The sequence below is a fragment of the Gastrolobium bilobum genome, unplaced genomic scaffold (genome assembly GCF_033153095.1).
Source record: "Gastrolobium bilobum isolate Gb01-03AN ecotype WA unplaced genomic scaffold, APGP_CSIRO_Gbil_v1 utg20296, whole genome shotgun sequence".
NCBI lineage: Eukaryota > Viridiplantae > Streptophyta > Magnoliopsida > Fabales > Fabaceae > Gastrolobium > Gastrolobium bilobum.
Window position 1 is genome coordinate 125111 of NW_026896617.1, and position 17460 is coordinate 142570.

The 17460-nt window shown below is 35.0% G+C and overlaps 3 protein-coding genes across 3 annotated transcripts; 1 reads left to right on the forward strand and 2 right to left on the reverse strand.

Annotated features, from left to right (window-relative positions):
* Window positions 1-296: 296 nt before the first annotated feature.
* LOC133301011 (uncharacterized) lies at window positions 297-1847 on the reverse strand. The gene has a single exon (XM_061500607.1). It carries the CDS (start codon window positions 1845-1847, stop codon window positions 297-299), a length of 1551 nt encoding a protein of 516 aa, XP_061356591.1.
* Window positions 1848-4103: 2256 nt separating this feature from the next.
* On the reverse strand, window positions 4104-13730 carry LOC133301012 (uncharacterized). Its single transcript, XM_061500609.1, has 4 exons — window positions 13574-13730; window positions 12484-13492; window positions 11848-12394; window positions 4104-4247 (listed from the first exon to the last, which is right to left on the reverse strand). The coding sequence occupies exons 1-4, from the start codon at window positions 13728-13730 to the stop codon at window positions 4104-4106; spliced, it is 1857 nt and encodes a 618-aa protein (XP_061356593.1).
* Window positions 13731-15634: 1904 nt separating this feature from the next.
* Window positions 15635-16927, forward strand: LOC133301013 (UPF0481 protein At3g47200-like). Its single transcript, XM_061500610.1, has one exon. It carries the CDS (start codon window positions 15635-15637, stop codon window positions 16925-16927), a length of 1293 nt encoding a protein of 430 aa, XP_061356594.1.
* The last annotated feature ends 533 nt before the right edge of the window (window positions 16928-17460 follow it).

Sequence of the window (17460 nt, forward strand, 5' to 3'; positions counted from 1 at the left end):
TTGTTGAGGAGTTAGATTTATACTGCTTTTATCCCCCGGGTGAATTCGGGGTGGGCTTGAACGTCCCCCTATGTTATCTTTGATAGTACCGAAGTAACAACCTCTGGATTCCTTCTGATCTCCACAAACAGTGATTACTTCATTCTTATCGCTCACCATTTTTAACTTCTGATGTTTTGTAGAAACCAGCATGTCCCATTGATGTATGGTTGGCCTTCCCAAGATGATGTTGTATTCTGATGGGAAGTCAGCCACTATGAACCTAACTCGTTCAGATCTGAACGCTTCTTTGGTTCCTAGGTTAATCTGAGATCAATGTAACCTTTAAGAGGCGTATGTTCTCCGTTAAAGGCTACCAACGTCGTTCTGCAAGGTTTGAGGTCCTCTTCATCCAGGTTCATCTTCTTAAAAGCGTCCCAGAGTATGATGTCGGCGCAACTTCCTGCGTCTACGAAGATCTTCCTGACCCGGCAGTTTACCAGGGTCCCTGCGATTACCAATCCGTCAACATGACCGGGCAGCACCCCGCGCATGTCTTCCTTCGTAAAGTATAATAGAGGTGGATCTGGCTTGGTTGAGTCTTCCTTGAATTTGGGATGATCACGAATGGAGAGTACCTCCTTCAAGTACTTTCTTCTAGCACTTACAGTATCTCCTCCACCTCCCAATGCTCCACTAATCACATTACAATCAAATTCCACTTCAGGGAATTCATCATAGTTGGGATCATTTTTCTGATTCTTATCCTGCCTATTCTTCTTTTCAGTAGCAGGGCTTTTGCTTCGGTTCCTGTTCCCCAGCTTCCTTTTGTTCTTCTTGGAACCTTGAGTTTTTATCACATACTGACGTAATCTACCGTCTCTCACAAACTTTTCCACCGCGTCTCGGAGATCCCAGCACTGATCAGTGGTGTGACCTGGCCCATCGTGAAAGGCGCAGTATTTGGATTTATCTAATCCTCCTCTGTCGAATATGGGACGAGGTCTCTCCACCTTTTTCATCTCCGTCGTGGCTACTTCTCTCCAAATTTGAGAGCGCGACGCATTCAAAGGCGTATACTTATCGTACCTTCCAATGCGTTCTCTCATGTCCGGGATCCGTTGGCGCTGGTCTTTCTTCTTACTGTCAATTCGTTCTTTTCCCATCGGGGGTGGACTCTTCCTTCTTGGGCTTGTTCTGTTGACTTCATCAGATTGCACATTTGCAATCTCCATTTGTTCTAGTTCAAGGTATTTGTTCGAGCGAGTTCTAAACTCCTCCAATGTTTTTACAGGGTCCTTATAGACCGACTTGGCAAGTCTGGATCCGCCGTCCAGACCTGCAACAATGAGATGGACGTGGACATTCTCCTGTAATCCTGGGACCTGCAGCGTAGCATCCTTGAACCGGTTAAGGTATTTCTGGAGGATTTCTCCAGGTTGCTGTCGTATCTTTCCAAGAGCGAACTCGGACTTGGGATGCTTCTTGCTGGTTGCAAAATTCAGCAAGAACTTCTGTCCAAACTCCTCGAAGGATCCGATAGAATTAGCAGGCAAGGTTGAAAACCATGCCTGCGCTGCCCCTGTCAATGTTACAGCGAATATTCGGGATATGAGAGGTTCATCAATTCCCCGAATATACATATCCGTGTCAAAGGCATCTATGTGCACCTGCGGATCTTGGCTCCCATCATATTTCGGTAAACGTGCCGAGTCAAAGTCCTCTGGGAAGACAACACTTAGTATTTCGGTAGTGAATGGGCTGTTATTATACTGCCCCCTGCTGTATTTCCTCCTATATCCGTCGGGTTCTATTCGTCCTCGGATGTGTTGAATATCCTGTTGATACTGAGCTCTGACTCGGTCCATCTGACCGTCAGTATGTGCCTGATGAGTTCGTGCATCCTGGTCATCAGTGACCTGATGCCCCTAGTTCAGCAGGTTGCCAGGGTTTTCTAGGTATGATTGAGCCGGGTTTCTAGGTCCTTCTCGGCTATGGGCAGGCTGGCCTTCAATATTGGTCATTCCTGGCGCATTCCGCCGTGTTAGTCGCTGCTCCAGGTCTTGCATACCTCTGTTATTTTCTTCTCGGATAACCCTGAAATCTTGTTGTCGTTGCAAGTTTGTGTGGGTTTCCAATGCTGCTATTTGTTCCATAATTGCATTTAATGCGTTGTTGGCCAGCCGAGTATCCGGATCGGCCGATAGAGCGATGCGTGCAGCCAGATCGCCATGATGCTGGGGTGGGTTGCTCCTTAATGGAGCTACATTTGCTGCATTTCCCCTATTTCGGGGTGCTGGTGTGGAAGCGGTGTCCGAAACATCGTCTTCAACCTGGATGTGATCGTAATCCACGTTGTTTTCAATCTGAGTATGAGGCTGATTTATCTCCTCAATGACTGGATGCAACGGCTGATTTTGATTTTGGGGTGCCTGCTGGCTGCTGCTCCTTGTCTGGATTGCCATCCTTTGTCAGATTTGGTGGGAACTTCAGATTCAAATTCAGAAAAGAATCCCCACAGACGGCGCCAATGTTCTATCCTTGGGACAGAGATGTCTAGCCCAGTTAGGCTAGTACGTTGGTATCGGATCTAATATCCTCTCCAAGGTATCTATGAGAGAGATACCCTTGAGTCGGGAAGATCACTGTGCACAAGATACAATGAGGGCGTTTAGCCAATGGGGTGTGTGTGTGCACAGTGACAACATAACCATTAGAGAGAGAGAATGTGTGTACCTTTTAGGATTTGCCCTGGTATTTATAGAGGTTACCTGTAGATAGTAGATAGCTATGCTGACACATCAAGTGGGTAGCTATGCTGACACATCAAGTGGATAGTTGTGCTGACTCATCAGCTTTTTGGATTGCCTCTTGTTGAGCTTGTACTTAATAGGCCCATTGTATGGGTCCATAACAGTGCTACTTCTGCTCACCCTGATTCAGACTATATGTTCAGTCATCTCATTATTTCAAAGATAAATGAATATGTACGATATTAAACTCCTAACTATTATGTTGCAATGTCACTTGTAAGACTTTTTGATTGGCAATGAAAAAGTTTCTTATCTGCTCTCGATAGGTGTAGATATTAATGTCTACGGAATTAAATTTTTTTTGAAAATTTTTCCAACATCTTGTCAATCTTTTATCTTTGATGAGAAAAAAGGTTCTTTTTTTTGGGTTATACTTCTAATATGTCTGTATTATTTTAAATTAGAAAAAAAAAAGAACAACATTAATGCTTTGCTAGTCCGAAAACTATTTTGGCCAGACTGCTTTTATATTTATTTATATATATATATATATATATATATATATATATGATAAACATATTTATGCAGTTAATGCAGATAAGTTATCTGCATTTTCTTCCAAAATGACATCGTTTTGGTATTGAAACATTAAAAAATTATAATTATAAAAACTATAATAATCCTGAAATAAATTAAAGGGAAAACTTTACTTTCACCCATTGTGGTTTGCCTGTATATCATTTAGCACCCTGTGATTTAAAAATTATCATTTATATCCCTTGTGGTTGCACTATGTGTCATCTAACTCCCTGAATGACTAAAATACCCTCATAATACAAAATATCAAAAATACCCTTAATAAGCAAAATATTCAATTAAAATTAAAATATCAAAATTATCCCTAATTAAAATTAAAACCCTAATACCCTTTCTTTATTCTAATTTTGCAGAGGAGTCGTACAAGTAACGGGTAGATGAGCAACATGTACATATATACAATCAATTGTTTTTTTTTCATTATAATAAAATATACATACTATATAGACAGATTTTTTTTTTCTGATAATGATTTTACTGCATAAGTTCACATAACTAGAAAGAATAAACTATCTTCATGGTTCCCAAAAGCTTAAACTGCAATTTAAGTCTAATGTTTTTGAACTTGTGGAGTCCATGTCACTTTGATATTGGCTGTTCAAGTCAAGCATTTTTTACAACTTGGTTTTCCTCAAAAAAAATTCATATCATTTCCTATATGGTTGCTTAACACAGCTATCATCAGATTTGGTTGTTGGACTTCTCTTTCTCCCACTAGCTTCATTACTTGAATCTCTAATTTAAGTGAAATAGTATTGGAATTTTTAATGTCCCCTATTTCTTCCATTGATTCTTTATCTTCCTTTCTCCATCATCTTCTCCAGGAATGTAAGCTAGAACAACCAAAGCATCACCAAAGGGGGCAATTCCTGAGATGAAATAGCTTGTTCCCCAGCCAATAACCAAGAGGGTGTCATCCTGTAAAATAAGGACGAAACTTAAGCAACAACAGTCTTACCAAGAAATAATATGACAGACAAATAAAACGCTATTACAGCAGTTTAAAGAACTAAACAAAAGCCTTCAATTCACGGGATGTATCATTTGCCCAAGCAACAAGACGTGTTCTCCACTTCACTGAATGTATTGGACCTTCACCAGAGTGCAAAATCTTTTTTTTTCATGGGATATTTTTATAGTTAAAATAATACACAAGAGTACTAGTGAACAACTAAGAATTTACGGTTTAAGTATGAGAAGAATCTGACAAACCTGGTCACGATAGCCGAACCATTTCTTTGAATTCAAATATAAATTCCCAGTTAAACCGCAAGCAACAAATGTCCTAGACGTGTTTCTTGCATAATCCGGGTCCAAAGAAAGTGCAATACTGTGAGTGAGTGGTAAGGACTAAGGAAGAGATTGAGATTTCAAGTAATAGTTTCCAGCCAGATATGAGTATTTTTGATATTTTATTTTATGAGGATATTTTAGTCATTTAGGGAGTTAAATGACACATAGTGAAACCACAATGGATGTAAGTGATAATTTTTGAACCACAGGGTGCTAAATGATACACACACAAACCACAATGGGTGAAAGTGAAGTTTTTCCTAAATTAAAATTATAAAAACACCATGATTTTCGTCGAAAACGACGTCGTATTGGGCTTACTGCAGATAACTTATCTGCAGTAACTGCAGAAAAAGTGAATCTATATATATATATATATATATATATATATATATATATATATATATATAAAGAAAAATATTGTTGCAGTTAATGCAGATAAGTTGTCTGCATTTACTTTCAAAACAACGTCGTTTTGGGATTGAAAAATTAGAAAATTACAATTATAAAGACTATAATAAGATAAATTAAAATTACAAAAACATCATGATTTCTGCCGAAAACGACGTCGTATTGGACTTACTGCAAATAACTTATTTGCAGTAACTGCAGAAAAAAAACGAACCCATAAAAAAATATAGACTTAATGAATATGGTGCCACATTTATTTTTATATTTGGTAACTAATCCCAAACCGAATTTTAGTATTATATTTATTTTTTCTTCCAAAATTCATCTCGAGGGTTTAGTGAATAAGGTTACCGCCCACTCTTTTGACAGAAGAATATCTCAACTACACCACTACGCTCTCCCTCTTCAACACCAAAACCCCACAAATTGTAACAAATCCTTAACCACCAACTGCACTTTCTATTATATTACCAATTAAAATGTTTCTTATAGGTTCATGATAGGTTTAGATATTTCTTGTTATGCTCATGATTTGTTTAAAAAAATTTAGCGAGTGTTTTTGAAGTATTTCTTAAAGATTCAAAAATAAAAAGTAGTAAATGAAAAGTAATTTTAAAAAAAAAAATTCCGCGTTAAATGTTATATTTTTTGATTAAATTCCTGAGGACTGTTTTTTTATAATAGCTGTATGTGGGCTCTTTGACCTAAAAGGGGTTTTTACCCCTTTAATGTATCAATTTGGTATTTGATTCCCGATATTAATGAATATGGATCGTTTAGTGTCGTGGGGGACACCAGCCACATTGAGTGTCAACCCCCTCCCCCGCGACACTCACACAATTGTATCAAGTGACACAACCTCGTTAGTTCCGTTATCGTAAAACTTCGAAAGACCGTAACTTTTAACTTGGGTATCCAAATTTGATAAAAAAAAAAATTGATTTCATATAAATTTTCAAGATTTACGTAATGACACTTCATTTGACATATTTTATATATCTTCCATAAATATAGTTCAAATTTGCAACAATAGTTCTATCAGTTAGAGTTGCAGCAGAACCTGTGCGAGACAATAACTAATTTCAAATTTTGTTTTTCTGAAGAAAACAAAACGAAAAAAAAGGTTGAGCAAAAATGAGGTGTCATTGTGTAAGAACCCGCATCGTTAAATTAAGAATTTAAATAGTTTAATTATGAGATTATGAAATAATTCCATAATTGACTTGTGATAAATATAGAATAATTAGAATAATTATTGAGAATGTCAAATAACGCTTAAATTATGGGATAAAAATAGGTGTAAGCAAAAGTACCCATAATATAAAAGTAAAAGTGAAAATATTCTTAGAAAAATATTTTAGACTTTTGAGTAAAGTTTGAAAGAGAACGAAGTTAACTAGATAGATAAACTTTTACCCGATTAAAGTGACTTACCTTATGTTAAGAGGCAAAATATGATTTTCTCTCTATTTCTTCTTCTTCTTCTTCGTTGGCCAACAGAGGGTGAGAATGAGAGAATTTCATTTGAATACCAAAACTTAACTTTCTCATTTCTCATCTAAATCAACTCATTCCAAAGTCAATCTTACTTCAAATCTTCTCGTCTTTTTTAACTTCAACTTAGTTTTGAGTGGGAACCATTGTAGAGTGAGATATTGCTTATGGAAGGGGGCGAAAATCTTAAAGTTAGAGGATCTGGTGAAGCATTGCCTCCTTGTTACTTGGTTATCCTTCTTTGAACCTTTGTGGTTGTGTTGTGGTAAGCATTTAAACTCATCTTGTTGTTTTGAGGTGATGCACATTTAGGGTTCCATATTGAACATGTGGCTTGAGTTTGGGTAGTTTGAGCTTGATTGAGACCTAATAAATTTGTAAATGTTGTTAGAAATGATAATTAAACAGTAGAAATAGACTTAGATTGTTATTTAATTATTTTTCAATATATTGGAAAAATTCATGCTTGGACATGTGGAGTTTCTTGCATTGTTAAGCCATAATTTGGTTGGATGGTTGATTGTGTCCCTTGTGGTGATAGGATTAAGCCTTGTGGACCAACATTGAAGGATTCATTGGAGGAAGCCATGGAGCTTGATTAGCTCACTTGAATTGGTAAGTTCATGCCATTGCGTTGTGAATAGGTTTGTTGGTTGATGACAATATTGGAATTCATTGGATTGCCTTGATAGATTGTCTAGTACCTTGATGTAGGTATTGATTGTTGGTATTGTTGTAAAGCTTGGTTGATTGTTCATTGGTGGTGAACAAAGGTTAAGCTTTGAAGCTCATTGAGGTAAGCCTTTGGACCTTGGGACCCTTTATTGTTCCACCAAGCCCGGAATGGGTAGTAGTTGTTGATAGTGTATGTAAATACAATAAGTAGTTTAATGCTTTGTTATACATATGTGTATGCACTGGGTGTGGCATAGGATGGTGATTCCCTATGTTTTGTATGTTGCATGACGACTCGTAATTCATACTTGGTAGTTTAGTTGGCTAGTAGGACTATTTGCATCTGAGTATCCTTAGGACAACAAGAGAGCTCGAGGGATGTCTCTTGGAGATGGTTGACACACTGCACGGATATGTATTTACTGTATTATTTACGGTTATCGCTATTATACTATGAGCGAACTATGGGGTGGAGAAATGCTCCAAGGACCCCTGGTTTACTGAGATGTATTCATATATCTCACCCCCCCCCCCCTTTCAGGTACAGATTTTGCAGGAGCCTCTGGTGGCAAGTGGCATACTTGGACTAGATTAATACATGAGGATGTTGCATTATTTTGGTTATGCATGTCATTTAGTAGTCTCCATGTATAGGATTCACATTTGAAAGCCATTTGACATGTGTACATTATGCTTTATTTTGGTGGGCTTAGCCTATGCTCACCTCCTTTGGTTTCTCTTTTGTTGATGGGAGCCAAGGATTTGATGATAGTGTTTTGTAGCTAAGTCACATGGTTATGTATTAAAGACATTTAGAGATTGTGTAATATTGTGCTAATTGTATATATGATAGAAGGCCATGGGTGCCTATTTTGATAAATGTGTGTCATAAAATGGTAAGGATTATATCTTGTAGTAAATGTATAATGACTATTAGGTGAAAGAAAACCTTTGGGGTTGATAATCAATGTAAATAGAAGGATATAATGTCTTGTTGTCCATTTTTCATATCCTATATGATAGGTTTGGACCCTTGTATCTTAATGGAAGTTATAGATTTTTTTTTAGCTTTCCAACTAGACCAAGATTGCGTCAAACGGATAAGTATAACTCAAGTTATGGGTAAAATACCAAAGAATAGTGGAATCTCCAGAACTGTGGCGCTTTTGGAGCCAAAAAGGCGCTATTGGCACCACTAAATAGTGGGTTAGCACTATCAATGCCAAGATGGTGCTGACGGTGCCGTAAGACGTGAAAAAGTTAGTGTTATGACGCTATCAGCGCGGGACCCTGCGAAATTCAGCACATTTTTCTTCAAAATTCATAACTTTCGCTACGGTGCTCCGATTTGAGCACGGGTAGCTAACGAAGAAGTCTATAACATAGAAGGAGATAAGGACCATAAGAGTAGTATAATAATTTCTTAAGTAAATAAAAAGTGGAGGTGTTTAGTGGTGAATAGCAATAAAAATGAATTTTAAGTCTTGCTGGTCTAAGGGGACTACTTGGCACACTGGGGTAGCAACGTATGGTTTAAATAAAATTACATTAAGTGTTCCACTCGTAGTTTAGGTTACGATTACAGTTTTTGGAATTGTTTTAATTACGGAATTAATTTTAAACAAAAATGTTTATAAATAAAAAGGAAAAAGTTTATCCGTATTTTAATTCAATTACTGTGATTGTAACTGCGCTTAATGTCATACGTAATGTTAACAAATCAGTTCTAGAACGGGTGTTATAAAAAGGAAATGTCCTATAATACAAAAAAAAGGAAGAAGGATAAAATAGATAAATTAGTCAAATTTGTAATGAGTTAAGGATGGACTTGGAGGGAAAAAAAATCATAGGATGGTAAGTGATTAAAAAAAGCATAAAGGGGTAAATGATTTAAAAATAAACTATAAGGGGGTTTTAAACTCTCTCTTCTTCTTTTTCAAATTTCAAATGAAACTACCAACTATGAAATGAACTATATTATATGATATACACTTTTTACTGAACTACATTTATGAAATAAATAATTTTTCTTAAATAGAAAATTATTTAAAAAATATTAAAGATTAATTACGAAAAAAATAATGTTTACACACAATCATAGCACATGTGCAAAATTCTGTTTTAAATTGTTCATTTCATGATGTCACGTGAAATAACATTTTTAAGATTAAAATAAGTAATGAAATTATCACAAAACAACTTATCCCTCACTCTCATGCACAACTCATCCTCACTATCTCTGATAATTAGGCAAGATCCCTTAACAACTCCAGAATTTAAACCACATTTATTTAGGGTAATATAACATTTATTTAGATACATTTGGTTTTTTTCTCTTACCAAACAAAGAAATAGATAACCCTTTTAAATTTTTCTTCTTTTCCTTTTCTTTGTTTTATATCTCTTAGTTTTCTTTATTCAATACCAATCAAAATGATGAGATAATAAACTGAAAAGGAAATGCACTGTATATTATCTGCGCACACAAACCAAGGGTAGGTCTCATACTTAAAAAAAAAAAAAGATACGAAATTGGATCCTGCAAGATACAGAACCGGATCCTATCGTAAGACTAAGCAATCTTATTCCTACAATATTACTCTGTGTTGACTTTAGTATTGACTGACTTATCCCATTTGAAGGACTTGGAGCCCGTTTGTTTCACCTTCTAAAAAAAGTGACTTTTATCTCTTCTTTATTTTAAAAGTATTTTTTATAAAAGTTAAAGCTATTTATATTTTTATAAAAATATTTAGTTTTTGAAAAAAAAATATTTGGCTTTTGAATTCTGCTTTTTGGAGAAGTTAAAATTTTTAGCTTATGAAAAAGTAGATTTTTTGCTTTTTTTTGTGACTTCTACTTTTTTTTAAAGTAGACATCCAAACTAACTAAAAATTAGAAGTGTTTTTTTGTAAAAAAGAAGAAGCTATTTTTGAAAAAAGAAAAAGCCCATCCAAATGGGGGCTATTTGACCCTTTTGTCCTTCATTAATTAATTAATAACTATTTTGCCCCTTATCCAAAACTATCTACCAATCTGCCCCTATTTAATTGATTAAGTTGAAGATTTAATCGATTAAATGGTCAAAACTGGAAAAAAATTGTTGACTTGAAGATTTAATCGATTAAATATGAATTTTAATCGATTAAATCTTCTTCTTAATTGATTTAATCGATTAAAATTCATATTTAATCGATTAAATATCCCAAACGAGCGTGAAAGCATTGATTGAATGAGACAAACACGGTATTGGAGGTTATTTGAATTTAATATAATAGGAGTTAATTGTGATTTGTATTTAATAGGAGCTGATTGCATCATATTATATTCACAATCAGTTTTCCGTTTGAATTTTGTATTTAATAGAGCTGATTACGTCCTATTAAATTTAAAACGCAATCAGCTCCTATTAAATTATTTTATTTTGATAAAAAAAAATTATAAAAAATTGATGCCGAACCCAATGAGGTTAGTCTAGTGATTAAGAAAATATAATTTCAATCTATGTTTCATATAAAAAAAAATTATTTTATCTGTACTATCAATGGCCAGCGAAAGACAAGGTTTGTAACTAGTTCAAGTTAGTGCATCAATTGAAAACCTTGAGAATCTCTATTCTATTGTACGTTATGTGATTTTCTTGCAGAAAAAGGAAACTAATGCAAGAGATTGTGTTTTGCATTTAATATTCACAATCATTTTTTTATTTGAATTTTGTATTTAATAAGAGCTCATTGGGTCTTATTATATTCAGAATCAGTTTTTCATTTAAATTTTGTATTTAATAGGAGTTGATTGCGTCCTATTAAATACAAAATGCAATCAGCTTCTATTAAATTCAAAGCACAAATAGAAAACTGATTGAATTTTGAATTTGACTTTTACTTTTTGTAGAAGTTAAAATTTTTAATTTCTGAAAAAGTAAATTTTTGACTTTTTTTGTGACTTTTACTTTTTTTGAAAGTAGACATCCAAACAAATTAAAAATGATTTTTTGCAAAAAAAAAAAAAAAAAACTATTTTTGAAGAAAAAAAAGCCCGTCCGAACGAGCCCTGTCTAGGTTGTTTGAATATAAAAGCGGCAAGTCTGCAAGTGTCGTCCCTGTTCTGTTGCCTGAGAGTGGAGCAGAAGTTCGATGCATTGTTCTGTCGTCCCTGTTCTGCTGCCTGAACATTACTGGAGATTAATCCTTCACAACCATCAGGTTCCTCCTTCTTTTGGCCCTATTCTGTTGCTGTCTTTTATAAAGAACACGTGATGATTGTTAGAAATTTAACGATGAGTAATAAGTAATTAATTTTCATACTTAGAAATAGGTTTAGTAAGGAACATAAAAGTAAAAAGAGATATGTAAATTTAACGATGATTGTTCACACGCCTTCTTTGGCTTCTAGCTATGAAGCACCGATACCGATACGGCATTTTTGATACGTTCCCGATACGTGTGTCCGATACGTTACTTCAAAAATACTAATATTTCGATACGTTCCGATACGTCTTAGTATTAAATAATATTTTTAATATAGTGTACTTCACATTAACAAAATATAATAAAATCATAGGCACAAATAGCAAATTATCCATACAAAATTGATAAATATCTCAACTAGTGTGTGGATATTAAGTGCTACTAATAATATTTGCCTCCATCTCTGGCTCATCTAAGGAAAGGGTAGCACCATCTAAAGCTCCAACATCATTAAAGGTATCAACTGCATCACCACTAATGTCCCAATACTGACTTTCTCCTTCATTATATTTTGGACTCTTTCTTGATAAGAGCCGGAGGTTGCTATGTATGTAAACTAAGTCTTCAGCTCGTTTGGGATCCATTTTATTTCTCTTCATGGAATGCACAAAAGAGTAAGTACTCCAATTGCGTTCAGCACATGATGAAGAAGAAGGTTGTGTAGTGAGTTTCAAAGCCAGCTTTTTAAGCAAAGGTGCACTACAACCGTGAACTCCCCACCAATCATTGGGATTCATTGTATATCGATTTTCAATAGCCTCAAACTCTCTAAAACCTCCCTTCATTTGAACAAAGTTGATATACTCCAAATTTACTGTAGCCCTTTCCTCCACACTAGAAAAATGTCTCCTGAAGAACTTTTTTACTTCTAAATTAATCTCCACATCATTGTCTGGAGAAACTCGACTTGGATCTTCAGCAAGCCATTGATCACTGTAGTATCTACCAAAAAGAAAAAGGAAATTACAAGTGTCAAAATGGTTCCAATAAATAGAATTATTAAACTAAAGTTACAGTTATAAAAAACTTACTTGGGATGCAAAGCATGTGCCAAACAATGAAGGGGAGTTGAACTTTTGGTCCAACGATCTATAAGATTATTATACACCACATAATAAAATGTTGATGACTCACCATGCATCCTCCCTTCTTTCAAGCATATTACATTCTTTACCTTTTCAATCATCGTATCCCACATATCATAAACCAAATGAAGACAAGGTTTATCAGTATCACAAAACCTGATCATATCATAAATAGGAGCAATGAAAGCAAGGATGTAATCAATGTTTTCCCAGAACTCATCATCCAATATCTTCTCCTTCACTAGTCTTGCCCTTCCTTGATGATCATTTTTATAAATACTCCATTTTTCACAAATGACCATGTTTTGGAGACCACCCTTTATCAACCTGAACCTCTTTAACATCACAATCATGGAAGCAAATCGGGTGTCAGCAATAGAAAGCAACTTCAATGGCACAAACTCATTAAACATGGACAATCTCATAGAATGAGTCATGATGAAAGTCTTGATTGTTGAAACATGGCCAACAATTTCAGATATCCAACTACATTCTCCATAAGTAATCTCATTATTCTCCACATTTTTGGCTGCAAAAATGTTCTTCAAAGCCAAATTCAACGTGTGAACAACACATGGTGTCCAATTGATAGTCGGATATTCTTGCTCAATAAGTTGTCCTGCACCCTTACAATTAGCAGCATTATCCGTAATTACTTGAACCACCTTATCCACCTCAACTTCTTGAATTACTTCCTTTAGCAAGTTGAAGATAAAATACTTATCCTTGACATCACCAGAACAATCAACACTTTTCAAAAACATGGCTGCACCATCACATACTGCCATGAAATTAATTATTGGCCTCCTTTGGGAATCACTCCACCCATCACTGACAATACTCACACCGTTTGATCTCCAAAGAGATCGAGCAGGGATACACAACCTATCAACATTATCTTTCTCCTGTTGTAAAAGAGTAGTTCGCAACAAGTTATAGTCAGGGGGCCGATAATCTGAAGTCACAACAGAAAACAGTTAAAAACAAGGAAATAAATGAGATAAAAAGAAACATAATATTTCATAACATTAAATACCTCCAATGTTATGACTTGCAGCATAAGTGAATGCTTGTTGAAAGTACGGGTTCCTTGCCAAATGAAATGGCAATTCAGCAGAATAAAACATTCGCGCAATAATATGATTTAATTCTTCCTGCTCTCCTATATTGAAAGCCCTCTCAATAGGACTCATGCTTGTAGTTCCTTCATCATTTCTTTTTTTTATTAGATGTACTAGATGTAACTGAAAAGCTAGTGGGTGGTAAAGGAACATATCTCGGTGCGTTCTTCCTCACCCTTTCAGAATATTCCTCTTCCAATTTTCCCATTTCCATCAAAGATGCCTCCTTAACAGTCTTACATATTCCAATCCCTTTAGATTTAATCTTTAACAAATGATACTTCACTCTCCTGTATGAACTTCTATATTCAAGTTTGCAAAAGTTACACTTCCAACTCACATTCCCTCCTCCTTCATTTCCATCCTCAACTTTAGTAACATAATTCCACAATGGTCTGCTCAAGTTTTCAACTTCAATTTCCACGTTTCGTGCATTGGATTGTATTGAACTATCACTTTGATTTATGTTTGACTCCATTCTATTATGTTAACAAAACAAAATCATATTTAAAAATACAAAATACAAAATCATGTAAAAAAGAAAAATTAAAAACAGAATATACAATATACAAATATACAGAATAGACAAAATATAACAATATAAATTTATGTAAATAGAATAAACAAATATAATATAAAAATATAAACAAAAGAAAAATAATTATATACAAATATAATCGTATAAAAAACAGAATATACAAATATAAAAAAATAATTATATACAAATATATATACAATTGAAATAAAAGAACGACGATGGTCGATGGATATTAATTAATATATATAAAAAATAAACCAATTATTATATCATCCTCAGCCAATATAATAAAAATATATATACAATACAAATAAAAGAACGACGATGTCAAACAGCTTTCACCGACAAAAAAATATCTATCCTTCATTCACTTACCTTCCATGCGTGAGAGGATCCTTTTTTGAGCAGAGACGATGGAGGAAGAACGACGATGGATGGAGGTCTCACAACGAACAGCTACCACCCACCGACAGCCAAGGAGGAAGAAAGATCGAGGAGAAACAGCTACCAACGAAACCATGGAGGAGCCGAGCAGAAATAGCGACGGCCGACGGCGGAGGAGGAACGGCGACGACAAACCAACGACGGAGGAGGAAGAATGACGTTGTGGCATCTTGCGTGTAGGTCAGGATGTGTTGATTTGGATTCTGAGATTTAATACGATTTGGGTTCTTTTTATCCCAAAAAAAACACCGCTTTATTTTTTAAAACAATTACTGAAATTCCATTCATCCATTAGATACGTAAAAATGGAGTATCGTAACGTATCCGTATCGGACGTGTGTCCGATACGTAGAAATTTTTCAAAAATGCGTATCCGTGCTTCATAGGCTTCTAGTCTCTCGTCTATGAACATACATCCTCTTTGGCTTTTAGCATCTTGTTTGTGCATAATGATTTGTCATCATTTGCGGCCATAGACACAACTAGACCGCAGATCGATCCAACATAAACCTTAACCCACTAGGATCAAACTAGGTTGATTTGAAGACCAGATTCTTGTTTTAAGAAAAGTAACAATAGGCTAACATATAGATAACGAAAAAAAGAATAGGACTAATAGTTCCCCGAACAAAATAAAACAAACAATAAAATCAAGTTCTAAGAATAGGAACAATTTGTGCATCTTATAATTTTTTTCTTTGAATTTATATTCCAATAAAGGTCAGGCCAATAAAAAATCATTTTATTATATTTTACAGCATTTAATATTAGCTTTTGGGAAATTGATTGGTGTTCTAATTTAGAAATTTATGTTTCTTTGATTTTATTATATCAATTTTATAACTTTGCATGCTCTATGATTTTTAAAATCTATTGTATCTCATGTTCTTGTCATATTATATGTCATGCTAAACCTGCAATTGCATTTGATTGGTACTTCATCACTTTCACGTTGTTTGTCTATATCAGTCCACCAAGCTAGGAATTTAAGTAAATGGCGAGACAAACAAATAGTTCACAGAGTGGACACCAAGATTTAAAGAGAGTATTGACTGATATGCTTGAAGGAGTGGTTCTTCCCGACGTGTCTGGAATCCATGAGGAATGCATTTATATAGTTTCACCAGAAATTCGCCAAACTAATCCCCAAGCCTATACTCCTCGAGTTGTTTCCATTGGTCCTTTTCACAAACCACATTGCCCTGGCGGTAACAATATTTTTGTTCCAACGGAACAACTCAAACTGCAATATCTCTTGGCATTTCTAACTCGAACCCAGCTATGTGTGGGGGATTTTGTTCTCAAACTCAAAGAGTGGGAAAATGGAATTCGAAATTGTTATGCAGAGACTATTAACTATGAAAGCAATGATTTCCTAAAGATGATTCTAATTGATGCTTGCTTCATAGTTGAGCTTTTTCTTAGACATTCTGGAGATGAAGATTGGACGGAAAAAGACCCTATATGGTCAAGAGAAAGGTTTCGAAGTGATATTGAGGAGGACTTGATACTACTTGAAAATCAGCTTCCTTTCTTTGTTCTTGAAAACATATACGAACTTGCTGGTATGACTAGTCGCTCCTTTCTTAAGATTACTTGCGACTATTTCACTGAATTCCACCACAAGAACATGGATCCCGAAAGAAGGCGTCCAAAACACTTCACTGATCTTCTAAGAAATTCTATGATACCACAATCATCTTCTCTTGGAACAGCAGCATTGGAAGGGCGTGGTTATGTTAGACATCTATATAGTGCAAGCCAATTATTAGAAGCAGGTTTGGTATTCAAAGTCAGCCAAAGCAAATACGAACTTGACTTAAAATATCATGAGGGTGTGTTGGCAATGCCACCCTTTATTGTACATGACGGTACAGAACGATACATCAGGAATCTAATAGCATTTGAGGATTGTCGCCTTTCTTCGCATTCATGCTACATTTCTCAGTACTTCAAGATCCTAGATTTTCTTATCAATACAGAGAAAGATGTGAACATACTAGTTGATAAGAAGATTATTGTCAATTTCATGGGTGATGCTAAGTCAGTGGCTGCAATGGTTAAAAATCTAGGCAAAAATGCTTTCATGCCAAGGTTCAATCAAGAGTATCTCTCTCTCTGCAGCAGCTTGAATGAATTTTATGAAAACCCACGCAACAAATACAAGGCAATCTTTGTACATGAGTACTTCAGCACTCCTTGGAAAATAGCATCTACCATTGCTGCAATTGTGCTACTTCTGCTCACCCTGATTCAGACTATATGTTCAGTCATCTCATCATTTTAAATCCAAACTATTATGTTGCAATGTCACTTGGAAGACTTTTTGATTGCCAATTAAAAAGTTTCTTATCTGCGCTTGATAGGTGTAGATAATAATGTCTATGGAATTAATTTTTTTTGAGAATTTTTCCAACATGTTGTCAATCATTTATCTTTGATGAGAAAAAGGTTCTTTTTTTTTGGGTTATGCTTCTAATATGTCTGTATTATTTTAAATTACAAATATTAATTGTGCGAAGAAAAAAAAAGGACAACATTAATGCTTTGTCCGTCCGAAAACTATTTTGGCCAGACTGCTTTTATATAAATAAAAAGAAATAGTCCTTAGGACGTATTTCATTCGAAAGTTAGACTTAATGAATATGGTGCCACATTTATTTTTATATTTTGTAACTAATCCCAAACCGAATTTTAGTATTATATTTTGTTTTTCGTCCAAAATTTCATCTCGAGGGTTCAGTGAATAAGGTTAGCACTCACTCTTTCGACAGAAGAATATCTCAACTACACCACTACACTCTCCCTCTTCAACACCAA

What these genes read in the sequence shown, in the direction of transcription:
- LOC133301011 (XM_061500607.1), bottom strand. Translation starts at nt 1,847, where the DNA reads ATGGACCGAGTCAGAGCTCAGTATCAACAGGATATTCAACACATCCGA.
- LOC133301012 (XM_061500609.1), bottom strand. Translation starts at nt 13,730, where the DNA reads ATGAGTCCTATTGAGAGGGCTTTCAATATAGGAGAGCAGGAAGAATTA. An exon ending in GCACATGCTTTGCATCCCAA is followed by an intron (nt 12,395 to 12,483) that starts GTAAGTTTTTTA and finishes TCTTTTTGGTAG; the next exon opens with ATACTACAGTGATCAATGGC. An exon ending in TAGATGAGCCAGAGATGGAG is followed by an intron (nt 4,248 to 11,847) that starts GCAAATATTATT and finishes CTTATTTTACAG; the next exon opens with GATGACACCCTCTTGGTTAT.
- LOC133301013 (XM_061500610.1), top strand. Translation starts at nt 15,635, where the DNA reads ATGGCGAGACAAACAAATAGTTCACAGAGTGGACACCAAGATTTAAAG.